At 37.8% G+C, this 15,621-nt stretch overlaps 2 protein-coding genes across 2 annotated transcripts; one reads left to right on the forward strand and one right to left on the reverse strand.

Annotated features, from left to right (window-relative positions):
• Positions 5,080-10,419, forward strand: LOC18785067 (26S proteasome non-ATPase regulatory subunit 12 homolog A). The gene is made up of 13 exons (XM_007217951.2): positions 5,080-5,273; positions 5,930-5,996; positions 6,103-6,297; positions 6,965-7,072; positions 7,178-7,282; positions 7,400-7,456; positions 7,577-7,773; positions 8,501-8,600; positions 8,667-8,779; positions 8,883-9,036; positions 9,125-9,202; positions 9,778-10,012; positions 10,121-10,419. The coding sequence occupies exons 2-12, from the start codon at positions 5,994-5,996 to the stop codon at positions 9,994-9,996; spliced, it is 1,329 nt and encodes a 442-aa protein (XP_007218013.1). The 5' UTR covers positions 5,080-5,273; positions 5,930-5,993; the 3' UTR covers positions 9,997-10,012; positions 10,121-10,419.
• Positions 11,540-15,310, reverse strand: LOC18784636 (putative disease resistance protein At1g50180). Its single transcript, XM_007219576.2, has 3 exons — positions 14,152-15,310; positions 11,965-13,733; positions 11,540-11,872 (listed from the first exon to the last, which is right to left on the reverse strand). The coding sequence occupies exons 1-2, from the start codon at positions 15,176-15,178 to the stop codon at positions 11,968-11,970; spliced, it is 2,793 nt and encodes a 930-aa protein (XP_007219638.1). The 5' UTR covers positions 15,179-15,310; the 3' UTR covers positions 11,540-11,872; positions 11,965-11,967.

Genomic DNA, 15,621 nt, shown 5'->3' on the forward strand with positions numbered 1-15,621 from the left:
GATTTCAAGATTACAAGTCAGTGTCCGAGTATAACTCTGCTATGCATAGAATTACCTCATTAATGAGGCTATGTGGGGAAAATATATCTGAGGAGGATATGCTCGAAAAAACTCTGAGCACTTTTCATGCTTCAAATGTCCTCCTTCAACAGCAATACAGACATAGCGGTTTCAAGAGATACTCGGAACTTGTATCTTGCCTCTTGTTAGCTGAGCAGAATAATGAGCTCTTATTAAAGAATCACCAATCTCGCCCAACGGGCTCAGCACCACTTCCTGAAATAAATGCTGCATCTCAGGAAGTGAATGCCACTTCATCTCGTGGTAATATCCATAAACGTGGGCGATGGGGCAAACGTGGACACTGGCAAGGAAGTAGAAAAAATCATGGTGCTCGTTTAGAGGGTTTAGGACCAAGGAGTGGTCCATCCACGAATGGCAAATATGCATCCCGTAATAAGGGAAAGGCACAGATGAGTTATGTGCCTAGAAATGTTGAAAGCCCTTGCCACAGATGTGGAGCAAAGGGACATTGGGTGCGCACTTGTCGTACGCCCAGGCATTTGGCGGATCTCTATCAAGCTTCACTTAAGAACAGGAAAGTGGAGATAAATTACATTGATCATGCTCCGCCAGCCACAGATGGCTCATCAGAAATATCACGTCAGCAAAACAAGACGCATCTAGATGTTTCTGATTTTGTTACTAAAAGAGGGAATGAAGGTTATGAGTCCGAATTAGATTAAATCCCTTAATGTACTATTTGTATTAGCTGTACTATTTGTATTAGCTGAAGTGTTGTTTAAATTTCAATCCAATAAAAGTTGTAATGTTGTCTTCTTTTTGATCCCAGCTTATTTTACTTATTTGGTGGCATGGATGTAAATTATGGATGCCCTCAAAACAAAGGCTATAGCAGAGATATTTGTCTCGCAGACAGCGCAACTACTCATACGATCCTTCAAGATCGGAAGTATTTCTCAAAATTAATGCTTACAAAAGCAAAGGTAACAATCATATCAGGTCCTGCAAATCTGATTGAAGGTTCAGGAAGAGCCCAAATTATGTTACCAAATGGAACAATACTGTCCATTCCAGATGCTTTGTATTCATCTAACTCCAGAAGGAATCTGTTGAGTTTCAAAGATATACGTTTGAATGGCTACCATGTTGAAACAAAGATAGAGGAAAACATGGAATATCTTTGTATTACCTCCAGTGATACCCAAAAGCGTATACTGGAGAAGCTTTGTGAGCTCTCATCAGGGTTGTATTACACAACCATACGGACAATTGAGGCACATAGTGTCATGGACCAAGAGTCCACTGGCTCAAATGCTTTTAAGCTTTGGCATGACAGGTTGGGTCATCCTGGATCCACCATGATGCGCAGGATCATCACCAACTCTAAAGGACATCCCTTATTAACTAAACACATTATGTTATCAAGTGACATCTTTTGCCAAGCTTGTTCACAAGGGAAGTTGGTGATCAGACCATCACAACCAAAGGTTGATGTTGAGTCTCCATCATTTTTGCAAAGAATTCAAGGGGACATTTGTGGACCTATTCACCCCCCATGTGGACCATTTCGGTAGTTTATGGTCTTGGTGGACGCATCTACCCGATGGTCACATGTTTGTCTTTTATCTACTCGGAACATGGCATTTGCTAGGCTTTTGGCTCAGATAATTAAATTACGAGCTCAATTCCCAGATTATCCCATTAAGTCAATCAGACTCGATAATGCTGGTGAATTTACATCTCAGACTTTTGATGACTACTGCATGTCACTAGGCATAGATATTGAACATCCTGTTCCCCATGTGCATACTCAAAATGGCTTGGCAGAAGCTTTAATTAAACGCCTTCAATTGATAGCACGCACTTTGCTAATGAAAACAAAGTTGCCAGTTTCTGCTTGGGGATATGCCATTTTACATGCAGCATCACTTGTGCGATTAAGGCCCGTTGCCAACAATCAATGTTCTCCCATACAACTCGTATTAGGAAATCAACCAAACATTTCACATTTAAGAATTTTTGGGTGTACAGTATATGTGCCCATTGCACCACCACAACGTACTAAGATGGGCCCTCAACGCAGATTGGGAATTTATGTTGGTTTTGATTCACCATCTATCATCAAATACTTAGAACCCCTGACGGGTGATATTTTTACCGCACGATTTGCGGATTGTGATTTTGATGAGACAATCTTCCCACCATTAGGGGGAGAAAAATCTGTGTCTAAAGAACAAGGCAAACTCATTCCTGAAAAACGATGTGAATTATCATGGAATGTATCCACATTGTCTCATCTCGATCCTCATACTGCTCAATGCGAAAACGAAGTAAGAAGGATTGTTCACCTCCAAAGTATTGCAAATCAGATGCCAGATGCATTTAATGATGCAGCAAAGGTGACAAAATCTCATATCCCAGCTGCAAATACACCCGCACGGATTGATGTCCATAATGGACAAAGCAATGTGCCAGCAAATGGTTCATCTGCTGCACGCCTAAAACGTGGCAGACCACTAGGCTCAAAGGATTCAGTTCCTCGAAAGAGGAAGTTGATGGACAAAATGAATCCAAATGAAATAAATAGAGAGCCCACAATTCATAATTCAAATGCCCCTAAAGAGGGACATGTACTTCTTGACAAGGAAAACGTCATTGGTGAGACAAGTGCCCCTAAAGTGGCAACCGTACCTGAAAGTCAAGAAATCTCCATAAATTATACGTCCACTGATGAATTGTGGAGTAGAAATGAGATGATCATCGATGATATATTTGCATTCTCAGTGGCTGCTGAAATAATAAAAGATGATGATATTGAACCACGCTCTATTAATGAATGTACACAGAGGCAAGATTGGCCCAAGTGGAAGGATGCAATCCAGGCAGAATTAAATTCTTTGGAAAAAAGGAGTGTTTTTGGACATATTAGTCCAACTCCACCCAATGTGAACCCTGTAGGTTACAAGTGGGTATTTACAAGAAAGCGCAATGAGAAAAATGAGATCTCAAGGTATAAAGCGCGACTCGTTGCGCAAGGTTTTTCACAAAGGCCTGGAATTGATTATGTGGAAACGTACTCTCCAGTAATGGACACAATTACATTCCGTTACCTAATAAGTTTGGCGGTTTCAGAAAAACTTGAAATGAGACTCATGGATGTTATTACCGCATATTTGTATGGAGAATTGGATACAGATATATACATGAAAGTTCTAGAAGGATTCAGGTTGCCTGAAGCAGCCAGAAACACACCACGGGGCATGTTCTCAGTTAAATTGAGAAAATCATTATATGGGCTAAAACAATCTGGACGAATGTGGTACAATCGTCTCAGTAAGTATTTACTGAAGGAAGGATACACAAATGATCCTGTTTGCCCATGTGTGTTTATTAAGAAATCAAAGTCTGGATTTGCGATAGTGGCAGTATATGTCGACGACATGAATCTAATTGGAACTTCTGCAGAGCTTCAAAAGACTGTTGATTATCTCAAACGTGAGTTTGAGATGAAGGATCTTGGAAAGACAAAATATTGTCTTGGCTTGCAGATTGAGCACAGTGCTAATGGAATTTTGGTGCATCAATCAACTTATACTGAGAAAGTATTGAAACGGTTTGGCATGGATAAAGCCCATCCACTTAGCACTCCAATGGTCGTTCGATCGCTTGACACTAAGAAAGACCCATATCGTCCAAAAGGGAATGATGAAATGGTCCTTGGTCCAGAAGTACCATATCTTAGTGCAATAGGTGCTTTATTGTACCTCGCACAATGTACCAGACCAGACATATCATTCTCAGTAAATCTGTTAGCAAGGTACAGTTCTGCTCCAACAAGGCGACACTGGACCGGCATCAAACATGTTCTACGATACCTACGTGGGACAACAGACATGGGGTTATTCTATTCCAGTGAATCGACCAACGCCCAGAGTATTATTGGTTATGCTGATGCAGGATATCTCTCTGATCCACATCAAGGACGATCACAGACTGGGTATGTATTTACATGTGGAGGAACTGCGATCTCATGGCGTTCAACAAAACAAACATTAGTGGCCACATCTTCCAATCACTCGGAAATACTTGCCCTCCATGAAGCCAGTCGTGAATGCGTTTGGTTAAGATCGGTAATCCATCACATCCGAAGCACATGTGCCCTACCCTCAATAACAGACACTCCAACAATTCTGAATGAGGACAATGCCGCTTGTATTGCTCAGATTACAGGAGGATATATCAAGGGTGACAGGACCAAACACATATCACCAAAGTTTTTCTATACACATGAGCTCCAGAAGAGTCAAGAAATCAAAGTCAGACAAATCCGCTCAAGTGATAACCTGGCAGATCTCTTCACTAAATCATTGCCGAAATATACATTCCAAAAGTTAGTACATGGCATCGGATTACGACAACTCTGCAAGCAATCAAGTTGGAGCATGCAAAATCAGGGGGAGCATTCAAGAGTCCTCTAACATAGGACATATGCACGTTGTACTCTTTTTCCTTTGCTTAGATTTTCCCACTGGGTTTTTCCAAGCAAGGTTTTAATGAGGCAACCAATCTAAGGTCATGTGGTCTCCAAGGGGGAGTGTTATAAAAGTCTTGAAATGGAGCCCACACATACTGTTCATTACTGTACATTACTGTTCATCACTGTTCATTTGACGGCTTTGATAGAGTTTGTCTGTCACGGGTGAACAGTGATGAATAGTGATGAATAGTGATTATTTCAGCCTATAAATAAGAAGAGAAACGGAAAGAAGAAGGAGAAGAAAAAAGGAGAAAGGAAGAGAAGGAAGAAAGAGGAAAGAGAGAGCAGAGAGAAATTCTCCTAGAGAGAAAATTCAGTGAGCCACATATATTGTAAACACTAAACTTGTAGCTCTATCCTTTTACATAGTGGAAAAGTTACTGCTGCTGCTCTCCGAGGACGTAGGCATAGCCGAACCTCGTTAAATGCTGTGTCTCATCTACTTTACGTGCAGCTCAGAATTATCGCACATATCCCAGGTTATTTTTATAACAAAGAGAAAAATAAGAATCGGCATCGGGGGTTCAATTAGTCTTGACTTATCCCTTACTCTAACAATTTCTTTTTAAAAGAAAAAAAAAAACAGAGGAAAGAGAAATCGGCCTGTTTAGTCTTTACCTTTCAGCCCTCACTCTCTGATCGCTCTCTCTCTCTCTCTCTCTCTCTCTCCTCTCCTGGCCTGTTTCACTCTCTCTCTAAATTCGCGCATCAGGTATGCTTTAGGATTACATTTATTAGGGTTTTCCTTTTGTTTTTGTATCATACAAGGAGGAATCTGCTCGGGTTTCGATTTAGGGTTTTTGTATGGATTTCGAATTCACATTTACAAAGTTGAGATTGGGTTTGTTTACTATGAAAAATCTGACGGTCGTGGGTTAGGGTTTGAGTTTGTCTTCCTTAATATGATTTGTGCACCTGATTGTTTCTCTTGGATGTTTTCTTCATCTCCGCCTTTGACTACTATGATTTAGGGTTCAAGCGTCTCTCTTTTTATGCTGAAAGGGACTGATTGGGAACTTCTTCAGTTTGATTTTTAGGTTTGGTCTCAAAGTATTTTCGAACTTGGGAATGTATATTTAATGGAACTAGGTATTGTTTTTAGTTATATTTTCATATGTTCGGCTTGAATTTGGGTTATAGGGTTCTTTTTGGCTGCTTGTTTGCTAATTTCTTAAGAAATTTAGAGTGGTCCATCTCAGTTCCTTGTGGATATGTTTGGAAGGGAAAGAGGTGGAAATGGACGTGTATGGTTCAGATTTTGTTTTGCTCTTCACAATGTTAAACTGAAACTGAAAGTAATCTGATAATCTGATGTAATTTTTCTTTTCCCATGAGTCATGTTCTTATTGGCTTGTTGTATCATTGCAGGTAAAGGTTTCTTCCATACCAGAAGGACTCTACTAGGGTTTTATTCACCAATCCATCTTCGAAAATGGTAAGCCATTGAACCCCCATCTCGCAGATCTGAAAGGCCCTAATTTTTCAATTATTGACACTGCTTGATCCTGAGTCGTGGTTTTGTAAAATTGTGGAATTTTCAGGAAGGAGGAGGCAATTTAGATGAGCAAATAGAGCAATTGCTGAATGTAGAGAAGAAGATGAGGACCGCTGGTGACGTGGCAGGAACCAAGAAAGCAGCCACTGACATTCTTGAGCTCTGCTTCAAAGCAGGTGCTTGGAAGACCCTCAATGACCAGATTGTTGTCTTATCAAAACGCCGTGGTCAGTTAAAGCAGGTACACCCATAGTAAATCTTAGATTCTTTGTCATCTTTGTTGTGTCATTGTTTAAGTTTTAAGTATCTGTATGTAACCAGCCATTAAAATGATTTTTGTCTCTGATAAATGGTGCCTGTATGGTGTACAGTTAGTTATTGTTATCCATTACAGTAAATTTTGTGCTATTGAGTATATTTTAAGAAGAGACTTGAGTTTTGGTCATCTCTGTATGTATTTAACAATCTTTGTCTTGGGAATGGTTATATTTGTTTCTATTTGTTTGTACAGTGGAAGACAACACTTACCAAGTATTAATGAAAAGGCATGTTTACAACTTTGTAGTTATGTGAGTTCTTGTGAACTTTTTGAGGAGTACTGTTGTGGTTGGGACGTATGTGGTTGTGGGCTCTTTAATTCTTAAGTAAAAAAAATTGTGTATATGTGTGCATTTAATTCTGTAAATACATATTTTTCATCTCTTGATTAGAGAATATTGATATTCTTGCTGAAGACTTCTTTGGATTGCACATTTTATCTGCATTGTCTTAGTTTTAATCAAGTATTGCTATTATTTTATATTAGTTTTTTTTTTGGGTGAGAATATGTTTTAGTTTTTGTTGATTCCATTCCTAGAAGTAATGTGCTTTTATTGTTATCACTCATTAGGCTGTCTGTTTCAATGCAGGCTGTAACTGCAATGGTCCAGCAAGCAATGCAATATATTGATCAGACACCAGATCTTGAAACTCGTATAGAGCTTATTAAGACACTAAATAATATTTCTGCTGGGAAGGTAAACTGTATTAAAAAGCTTCAACTGCCTCCGTTGAAATGATGCTGTTTTAACTTTTTATGTATTTTTTCGTTAAATTTTTTAATAAGCTCTATTGTTCTTTAGATATATGTTGAAATTGAGAGGGCACGTCTAATAAAAAGACTTGCAAAGATTAAGGAAGAGCAAGGGCTTATTGCTGAAGCTGCTGATTTGATGCAAGAAATTGCGGTCAGTATGGAATTATAATCTTTGAAAACCCTTTCTCCCACTCCCCCTCAAATGGAAAAGATAAAAAAATGCTGAAAACATTCCAGAGCACTCATTTCTAAACATTAAGCTTTACAGGTGGAAACATTTGGTGCTATGGCAAAAACTGAGAAGATAGCTTTCATTCTTGAACAAGTATGGGTTTAATTTCCTTTCGGATCACTCTTAATATTTACCACTCATTCATTACAAGCACAAGTATGTAAATATTATTTCTGATTCTTATTTTGAGTCATTCTGCATTTAATTTTGCAGGTTCGTTTGTGCTTAGACCGCCAGGATTATGTTCGTGCTCAGATACTATCAAGGAAGATTAGTCCAAGAGTTTTTGATATTGATCCTGCAAAAGAAAAGAAAAAACCTAAAGAAGGTGACAATATTGTGGAAGAAGCTCCTGCTGATATTCCATCACTCTTGGAGTTGAAGCGGATCTACTATGAGTTAATGATACGGTAGGGTGTCTTTATCCCTTTCCTATGTTTTTATTGTTCTGTATTCGTTCACGTTTTTTTTTTCCACTGTTTGCTAAACCTTAACTACTTATTTAGATTGTTGTTTCATGAGACATCAGATTCTTATACATTCGTGTAGGGTTTGTTTTCACTTGAACTGTAAATATGTACTTTCGAAATGCTGTTATTAGGGTGTTGTGAAGAAATGCAAAATCTAGCTCTAAGTTTTTGTTTCGCTGTTTTGCCATTTGGGAATGGATCCCTTCCTGCTTTTGGTAAGTGAAAATATAGTATGGAGTTTCCTTTCTCATGGTTATCCAAAACCAACAACTGGAGGTTTCACATTCCCAAAGAAATGCAATATCTTCTACGTAGCGTTACAAATAGGTGGGCAGTTGAAATAATTAAATTCCCGCAGGCTCTTTTAGATTAGTTAACAAAATTGCACCATCTTTTCTTGAAATGCCTATCATCCATTGTATTACATTGCTTAGGTCATCCTATTAATCACAATCACAAGTTACTTGTATAACCAAGCATGATCTATGGAAACCAATAAATATTGATTTCAATATTTTGCAGGCGTTCAAAATTGATTCTATGCGATTGTTCATTTGTTTAATTGTAACTGGTCTCTGCAAACCATCTGAATTTTGGATGTTCTTTTCACAACTGCTCTGTTGGTGAAATTTGATGGATTGTTGATGTTGTCTTATTTCCTTTGCAGGTATTATTTTCATAACAACGATTACCTTGAGATTTGCCGTTGCTATAAGGCGATATACGATATTCCTTCTGTCAGGGAGAATCCAGCCCAGTGGATACCGGTAAAGCTCTTACTTTTATTGTCTCCTGAATTTGGTTGAGCTTTTCTGATATTTTTCTTCTCATAGGTCTTGAGGAAGATCTGTTGGTACTTGGTTCTGGCGCCATATGATCCAATGCAATCAAGTCTTCTCAATTCCACCCTGGAGGATAAGAATCTTACTGAGATTCCATATTTTAAGTATGTTAAAAAATAGCATCTGTTGCACTTCTTCCTTTATTGGATCACATATATCATACAAGCTCTTAGTATGACTTATGAGGCCGGTTTTGTTCTGTTTTAGGTTGCTGTTGAAACAGGTGGTAACTATGGAGGTCATACAATGGACATCCCTTTGGAACACATACAAGGCTGAGTTTGAGAGTGAGAAGAGCATGCTTGGGGGCTCTTTGGGTGACAAAGCAGCGGAAGATCTAAGGCAGAGAATAATTGAACACGTAAAATTTCTCCAGATATCATTATCTGCACGTTTTTCACTGTTCAGTTAGTAATTATGTTTTGCTGACATGTGATACTGCTTTGCAGAACATTCTTGTTGTTTCAAAGTACTACTCAAGGATAACCTTGAAGAGACTTGCAGAGCTTTTGTGTCTGAGTGTCCAGGTTTGTTTTTACTAATTTGTGTTTATTTTTGAGAGTTGAGCTATAATGGATTATTTTTGGATGACTTGCAAGAGGCCTAAATATATTTAGTTGCTTCACTTTCCAATTTCCAGGGTAACCCACCAGAAGCCAGATTTTATTTACCAGTTCCTGTCATACACATTTCTTATGATGACTTGTAGTGAAGCTTAACTCCTTAGTTTTAGAATTATTCACATCATTTTAGTTTTGAATTTTAATAATAGAGCCATAAAAAAGGGATGACACGCACTGCTCTCACTCCATTTGCTGTCTATACTTTTGTTGAGTTAGATCCGTAATTATTCTCTCACTTCAGTTCTTTATTATATTCAACATATTAGGTAATGCTGATTAATTGTGAGAATCTATGGGTTGATACATGGTTTATTTTTTGTTTTGTGTATTTAGACATAAACAAGTATAAAATAATATTACTTCAGACTATATAAATGTAATCAGTATAATCTGACAGTTTTGGGATGCCATGGCTGGCCTTACTTGAAATATGCAATTCTTTTCCAGTCTGTTTATAGTTTTGGTCGCATTCTTTTCAGGAAGCTGAGAAGCATCTGTCAGATATGGTTGTGTCCAAGGCACTGGTGGCCAAGATTGACCGGCCAATAGGAATAGTCTGTTTTCAAACTGCAAAGGATAGCAACAATGTTCTTAATTCGTGGGCTACGAACTTGGAGAAATTGCTTGATCTTGTTGAGAAGAGCTGCCACCAAATACACAAAGAAACCATGGTTCACAAGGCTGCTCTGAAGGTTTGAGAATCACAAATTTCAGGTATCGATCTTCTGTGAGCGGCATGCTTATTTATGTACTTTTTCGAAAATCAAATGGAAATTCAAATAAAGTGCCATTTCCAATGATGACCTTTAACCATGATTGCAGGTAGGCCACACCTAATCTTTTGTTTCGCGAATTAAAGAGTTTTTTGATTCAAGCATTTGGATTAAACGTGTTTCACTGGGTTGATGAGGCATATGTATCAATTTATTTCTTTTGCTAGTGTTATGCTTCTTGAAACTAAATTGAAGATTGTTGTATGCTACCGGCACATCCCTTGCTAGTAGGTAACCAAGGGAAAATTTGATCCGCTTAATTTGTTTTTGGCACTGGAAAGAAATTTACTGCTTTCACTTGTTAACTATGTTCATTGCCCTTGTTTAAGATTACTTGTGTGTTCCACATGGTTACTGCCTAGTATTTTCTGTACCTTGTGCGTTCAATTGCCATACATAATATTGCAACCCTGTTCTTACCCTTTCATGCTTCCTAAAACTCTAATTTCTACATCTTTAGTTGTCCCAAACCTAATATTTGTATATTTCTTTTGTGTAGACATTGGGCTCAAGTGGTAATACTTTGGTTTCTTTGTTTTTAGTTTTCATTTTCTTGTTAAAAGATGGAAGGGTTTTATTTAACTTTTATTTTGAGAAAGATGAGAGATAGAGGTGAAGTAAGGGAGAATGAATGCAAAAGCCAAAAAGAAAAAAAGAAAAGATTAATGTAAATTGTTCTTAGTTTTGATACGAAGTTTTATTAATGTTTCTTGTCTAGAATTAATTAAAAACAAAACTTGAAAGGCTTAAGTGGTATCAACGAGCCTTTGATGGTTTGTTCGAATCGTACCTTTGTATATGCATAATCGTAAGTGTATAATAAATAAGAATTTTGAGCCTCTACATTTAATATTTATGTATTTATACATATTTAGAGTAATTTTAATCATTTGATTAATTTAATAAAGTTTAATTAGTCCACATCATCGAAATTATATTGTAGTAAAAACTCACTATTTGTGCCCAAGCATTTTCCCCTTGCCCATCTTTAATGAGATCAAATTTTATTTTTATTTTAGTGTTAATGAATACCCTCACCCTGGACTTGCGGACGCGTAGTGCTCATGGCGGCCATTTCTTCTATGATCCGACTTCAACCCCCTTATAATTTATATGATATATTTTCTAGTTTTAGTCTCTGCACATTCAACTTGAAATGTAATAAAATTTTATTTAAAACCCAAGAAGAGAAGTGAGTCCCAGATACAAACGAAAGAGAATCACATGCAACATTATAATTCCAACCCAAAAAAAAAAAACAAGGAATAAAATGTAAAAAATGTAAAGAGCCAAAGAATTGGCCAAAAGATATTCGAATGGTTAACGTTCAGGGGCTTGGCTTTGCTTTGCAAGAGGAGTCTGGGAAACTACAATAAAAATAAAATTGAACCCGTTAAAGATGAGTAACCGGTAAGTGATAAGGTATAATAGGAGAGTTTTAATTTAATGTAATTATGATGATGTGGAATAATTCAAATCATTAGATTAATTAAATGGTTAACGTAATAAGAGGCTCTTGTTATAACAAATATGCATACAGTCCAAGTTGCAAGTAAATGGGGAATTGATTTCCAGGAAAATGATAGTCCAATCAATCAGCTTTTTTACATGAGATATAAAAATAAACTCTTCATATGAACTATATATATATATATATATTCTAAAATAAAATAGAAATACTACTACTTTAATGAAACACACTTTTCACCTACTACTCAATAAAAAGAAACAGACTTTTCACCCAACTCTTTTTGCTGTTGCTCCACCCCCAACGCTTTTTCCCTTCAAGTTTTCCCTTCAACTGGAAAGAGGAGACAAACAATTACTTCTTTTTCCCTTGAAATAATAAATGAGAAAAGCGAAAAACAGAAAGAAAAACAAAATTTAGCATACCATTTATCCCGGACGGTTTGGTGAAATATTTGTTATAATAACAGACTGCACATGTTGGATTTTGTAAAAATCCTTTCCTCCTTCCCCAAGTCGGCTACAAAATTCAGAACGCATCCCTTTGATGGTTAATTCCTTGAGGGTAGTAATATATTGGAGCCCATCAGGAACTGCCTCCAAATCTAAGCAATGCTCAATGTGCAATCTGCAGAGACTACGCATGGCTCCTTTCTCCACCTTCCATTCTTTAAACTCCTCCACAAAATCAAGAGAAAGAAATTCGAGAAATGGAAAGCCTCCCTCCGAGCAAACAAGATGTGCCGGAAATTTCCCGAAAGAAGCAAAAAGCATTCTCAAGCTTGGCAGCTTCTCTAATACTTTTATGTGGTCGTCCTTGAGATTACCAAATCCACTCAGTGTAAGCTTTGTGAGGTTCGTAAGGCACAGGAGCTCTTCTGGTAACTCAGCGATTTCTCCGAGTAGTTTCAACTTGTATATATTAGGACAGCTTAATACAATGTTGATGTTCCGTGGCATTAGTAAACCACTTAAACGAGAGTCCACCGATAGAGAGTGGAGATGCTTAAATATGATGTTTGTCCCTTTCTCCTTTTTTTCCCCTCCGTCAAATATCATAACTCCCAATTTTCTAAGGTTGGTTAGTTTAACAAAATCATCTAGATCAGATGATGCCTGAATACCAATATTGACTACCGTGTGCAAATTCACTGCCTCAATAGCAAATAACAGACGTTTCTCTCTTCCACTGTAACGTGAGGGTAAATATATATGTCTCAATTTTTCCATCTTGGAAAACAAGTTTTGATTTGGAATTTTCATCCGCAAATATCTGCTACGTAAATCTAGAGTCTGCAAACATACCAATTTTGCTATAGATGATGGCACCGCTTCAATCAAACTGTTCTTTACACTTAAAAACCTTAAGTGCACTAGATTCCCAATTTCACCTGGTAACTTGGATTTGCTAACATTCATCTCTTCAAACTTCAAAACTCTAAGCAATGTGAAGTCCCTTAATAGTGACCGTAATTCCTTTGAGTTCCAGTAGCAGTAGTAGTAGGGGTCTACTTGGACAAAATATAACAAAGACCTAACATATCCATAATTTTCATCTCTCCCCAGACAATATGCCTCAAACATTTTGTCCAAATGGATGGCAAGTCTTCGAACTCTACCATTTGGTGTTTGCTTGATCTCCAAAGATGCAGAATAATTGATAGTTCGGAGAAAGTTTCCCTCTTTTGCCTTTAAAATGCACAAGTCTCGCATAAGATCATGGAGATGACAAGTCTTGATTTTCTTACTCGAACCATGTTTTCCAACTTGAACCATACACCTGCCCACTAACTCACTTAAGCACATATATGATACATCTTCCATTACTTCCACTGCTGCTGATGATATAAAACCTTCTGCCATCCATAGTTTAGTCAATGTACTCACCGGTATTTCACAATCTTCCGGAAAATGGGCTAAGTAGAGGAAACATAGTTTTAAGTAATAAGGTAAGTTATCGTAACTCAATTCCAATAACCATGATACACCTTCATATCCTTCATCTTTGTAATCGGGCCCAAGGTCTATGCCTCTCCTTATATATTCATAAACATTCTTATGCACCATATCCCACTCATCAATTGTTTCCTTTCTAGCTAGAAGTCCTGCAAGAACTGTGATGGCAAGTGGCAAACCTTTACAATGTTGAAGCATCTTCGTTCCTAGCTCTTTCTTTTGTTCATAAATTTTGGAATCTGAAAAACAATATCAAGATCAGATACATGTGTTCAATTGATGAAAAGTATACAAAACAAATTATCCCTTAAGTTTCTGATTTTTCTTTGGGCTACAACTTTGGTTTGTGTTGGTCCGTTATGTGAGCCCTGATTTATTTGGATATTAAGTGACAGATCCTTCCGTAGGTACACGTTCTTTCTATTGAAGAAAAGTAATTTCTAGAGTATAGGGTTTTAATTTGAGTATATTTTCTGAATATAAATATTGTGATAATAAAACTACTATCTTCATGTAGAGGCGTAGTGATCTCAATTCAGAGTGCAAAAGTTTTGAATATCCTATAGTAGAATTTTCTTGGAGTGACAAAGAAAAAGTTAACACGCTGAATTGATAAACATGAAAAGTAGAGATAAAAAGGTTTGTGTGAGAACATACTTGTATCTTCCCCAAACATTGCTATCTTCTCAAACAGTTCCCAGCTTTCATCATCATTCAACGACCTTGGTTCGAAGAGGAAACCATTTTTATCTGCACAGGAAGCGACTTCTTTGTTGCGAGTAGTGAGTAAAATGCGACTCTCAGTTTCCTCATTCATTGGAAATCCAGCTTCCAACGACCTCCACGCATCACGGGTCCAAATGTCATCAATCACCACCAAACATCTCCTTTCTCTTTGCGTATTCCAAAGCCACTCTGCTATTTGATCCTTCCCCAGATCTGCAATTTCTTGTCTTTGCTCATTGGTAGGAGAAATGAGTTTTGTCAGAATTTCTTTCAAAACTTCCCGTGCTTGGCATTGTTGAGAGATACACACCCAGGCAAAACAATCGAAATGACGCTTAATATCACCATGATGATACACTTGTTTTGCAAGAGTGGTTTTACCCAACCCGCCCATCCCCCAAATAGAAACAACTCGGGGGCCGTTTTTCTCGATCAAAAGCGTAGCCAATTCCTCTGTTCCACGGGCTAACCCAACCACATGAGGGTCGACAATATGAGGATAAGCTATCCTCCGTTCCTTTTGCCTCTGAAAAAAAGTGTCACCTCCACTCTCCCTTGTTTGGTCTAGTTTAAAACTTTGCATAATCGAACTCAACAGTGAAATTTCGGTTGTAATTTTCTCAATGTCTGAGCCAATCCGATGAAGATTAACTCCGTTTATGAAAAGGCCAGTAAACCTTGTCAAAACACTTGCTTTCCTCTTGGAAGCAACTTTTAAGACAAAAGTTTCGATGATATCGTCAAGATCATAAGCAGCATCTCTGACACTTGCCACCCAAATGCGTATTACTTCATTGCGTCCCTGTCTTGCGTCTGCATCTTTCAAGTAGGCTTGCATGATTTGTAGCTGGGTTTGTGCACTCAGAACCTTTCCACCCACTCGAACCAACGATTTCAATTCCTGAATGATAAGCTTGCTGAGCCCTTCGAGCACTATTGAAACAACAGCTTCCGCCATATTAGCAGCTTTTCTTTTTCTTCTGTTTTTTTAGATTGAAAAAACAATCTTACCAATGGAGAAGTCTCAGTTCCGTTCATATAGGAAGTAGCAGAAGTGCAGAAGTCAACCAAGTCTCCGCCCTACCCTGTTCCATAATCAATTATTCTGATATTTCCACAATCAATGCCAGCTTTGAAAAGTATCCAATGCCAGCTGTGAAAAGTAGCAGAAATGCTCACCTGAGGACCAAATTTTGAGGTACTCAGAGCGGCAAACACATATTACCCGTTGGATTAATCCAAGGGCTTGTAGTTTTAGTAACTTAACCAACTCGTGAGACCCATACGGGTTTTCCAACCCTTCTTCTAATGAATTTCATATTGACTCCCAAAAGAGTGCATCCAAAATCAAGATTTGATTCCAGGTCCCCCAGCAATTTGATCAACTGTTGAAGCAAACCA

The sequence above is a fragment of the Prunus persica genome, chromosome G2 (genome assembly GCF_000346465.2).
Source record: "Prunus persica cultivar Lovell chromosome G2, Prunus_persica_NCBIv2, whole genome shotgun sequence".
NCBI classification, from domain to species: domain Eukaryota; kingdom Viridiplantae; phylum Streptophyta; class Magnoliopsida; order Rosales; family Rosaceae; genus Prunus; species Prunus persica.

Bases quoted from the DNA above. Each gene is read 5' to 3' on its own strand.
- LOC18785067 (XM_007217951.2), top strand. The intron at 7,457-7,576 runs GTATGGGTTTAA...TTAATTTTGCAG, and splicing joins TAGCTTTCATTCTTGAACAA to GTTCGTTTGTGCTTAGACCG. The intron at 9,037-9,124 runs GTAAAATTTCTC...ACTGCTTTGCAG, and splicing joins GGCAGAGAATAATTGAACAC to AACATTCTTGTTGTTTCAAA.
- LOC18784636 (XM_007219576.2), bottom strand. From the start codon at position 15,178: ATGGCGGAAGCTGTTGTTTCAATAGTGCTCGAAGGGCTCAGCAAGCTT. The intron at 13,734-14,151 runs GTATGTTCTCAC...ATTGTTTTTCAG, and splicing joins AATGTTTGGGGAAGATACAA to ATTCCAAAATTTATGAACAA.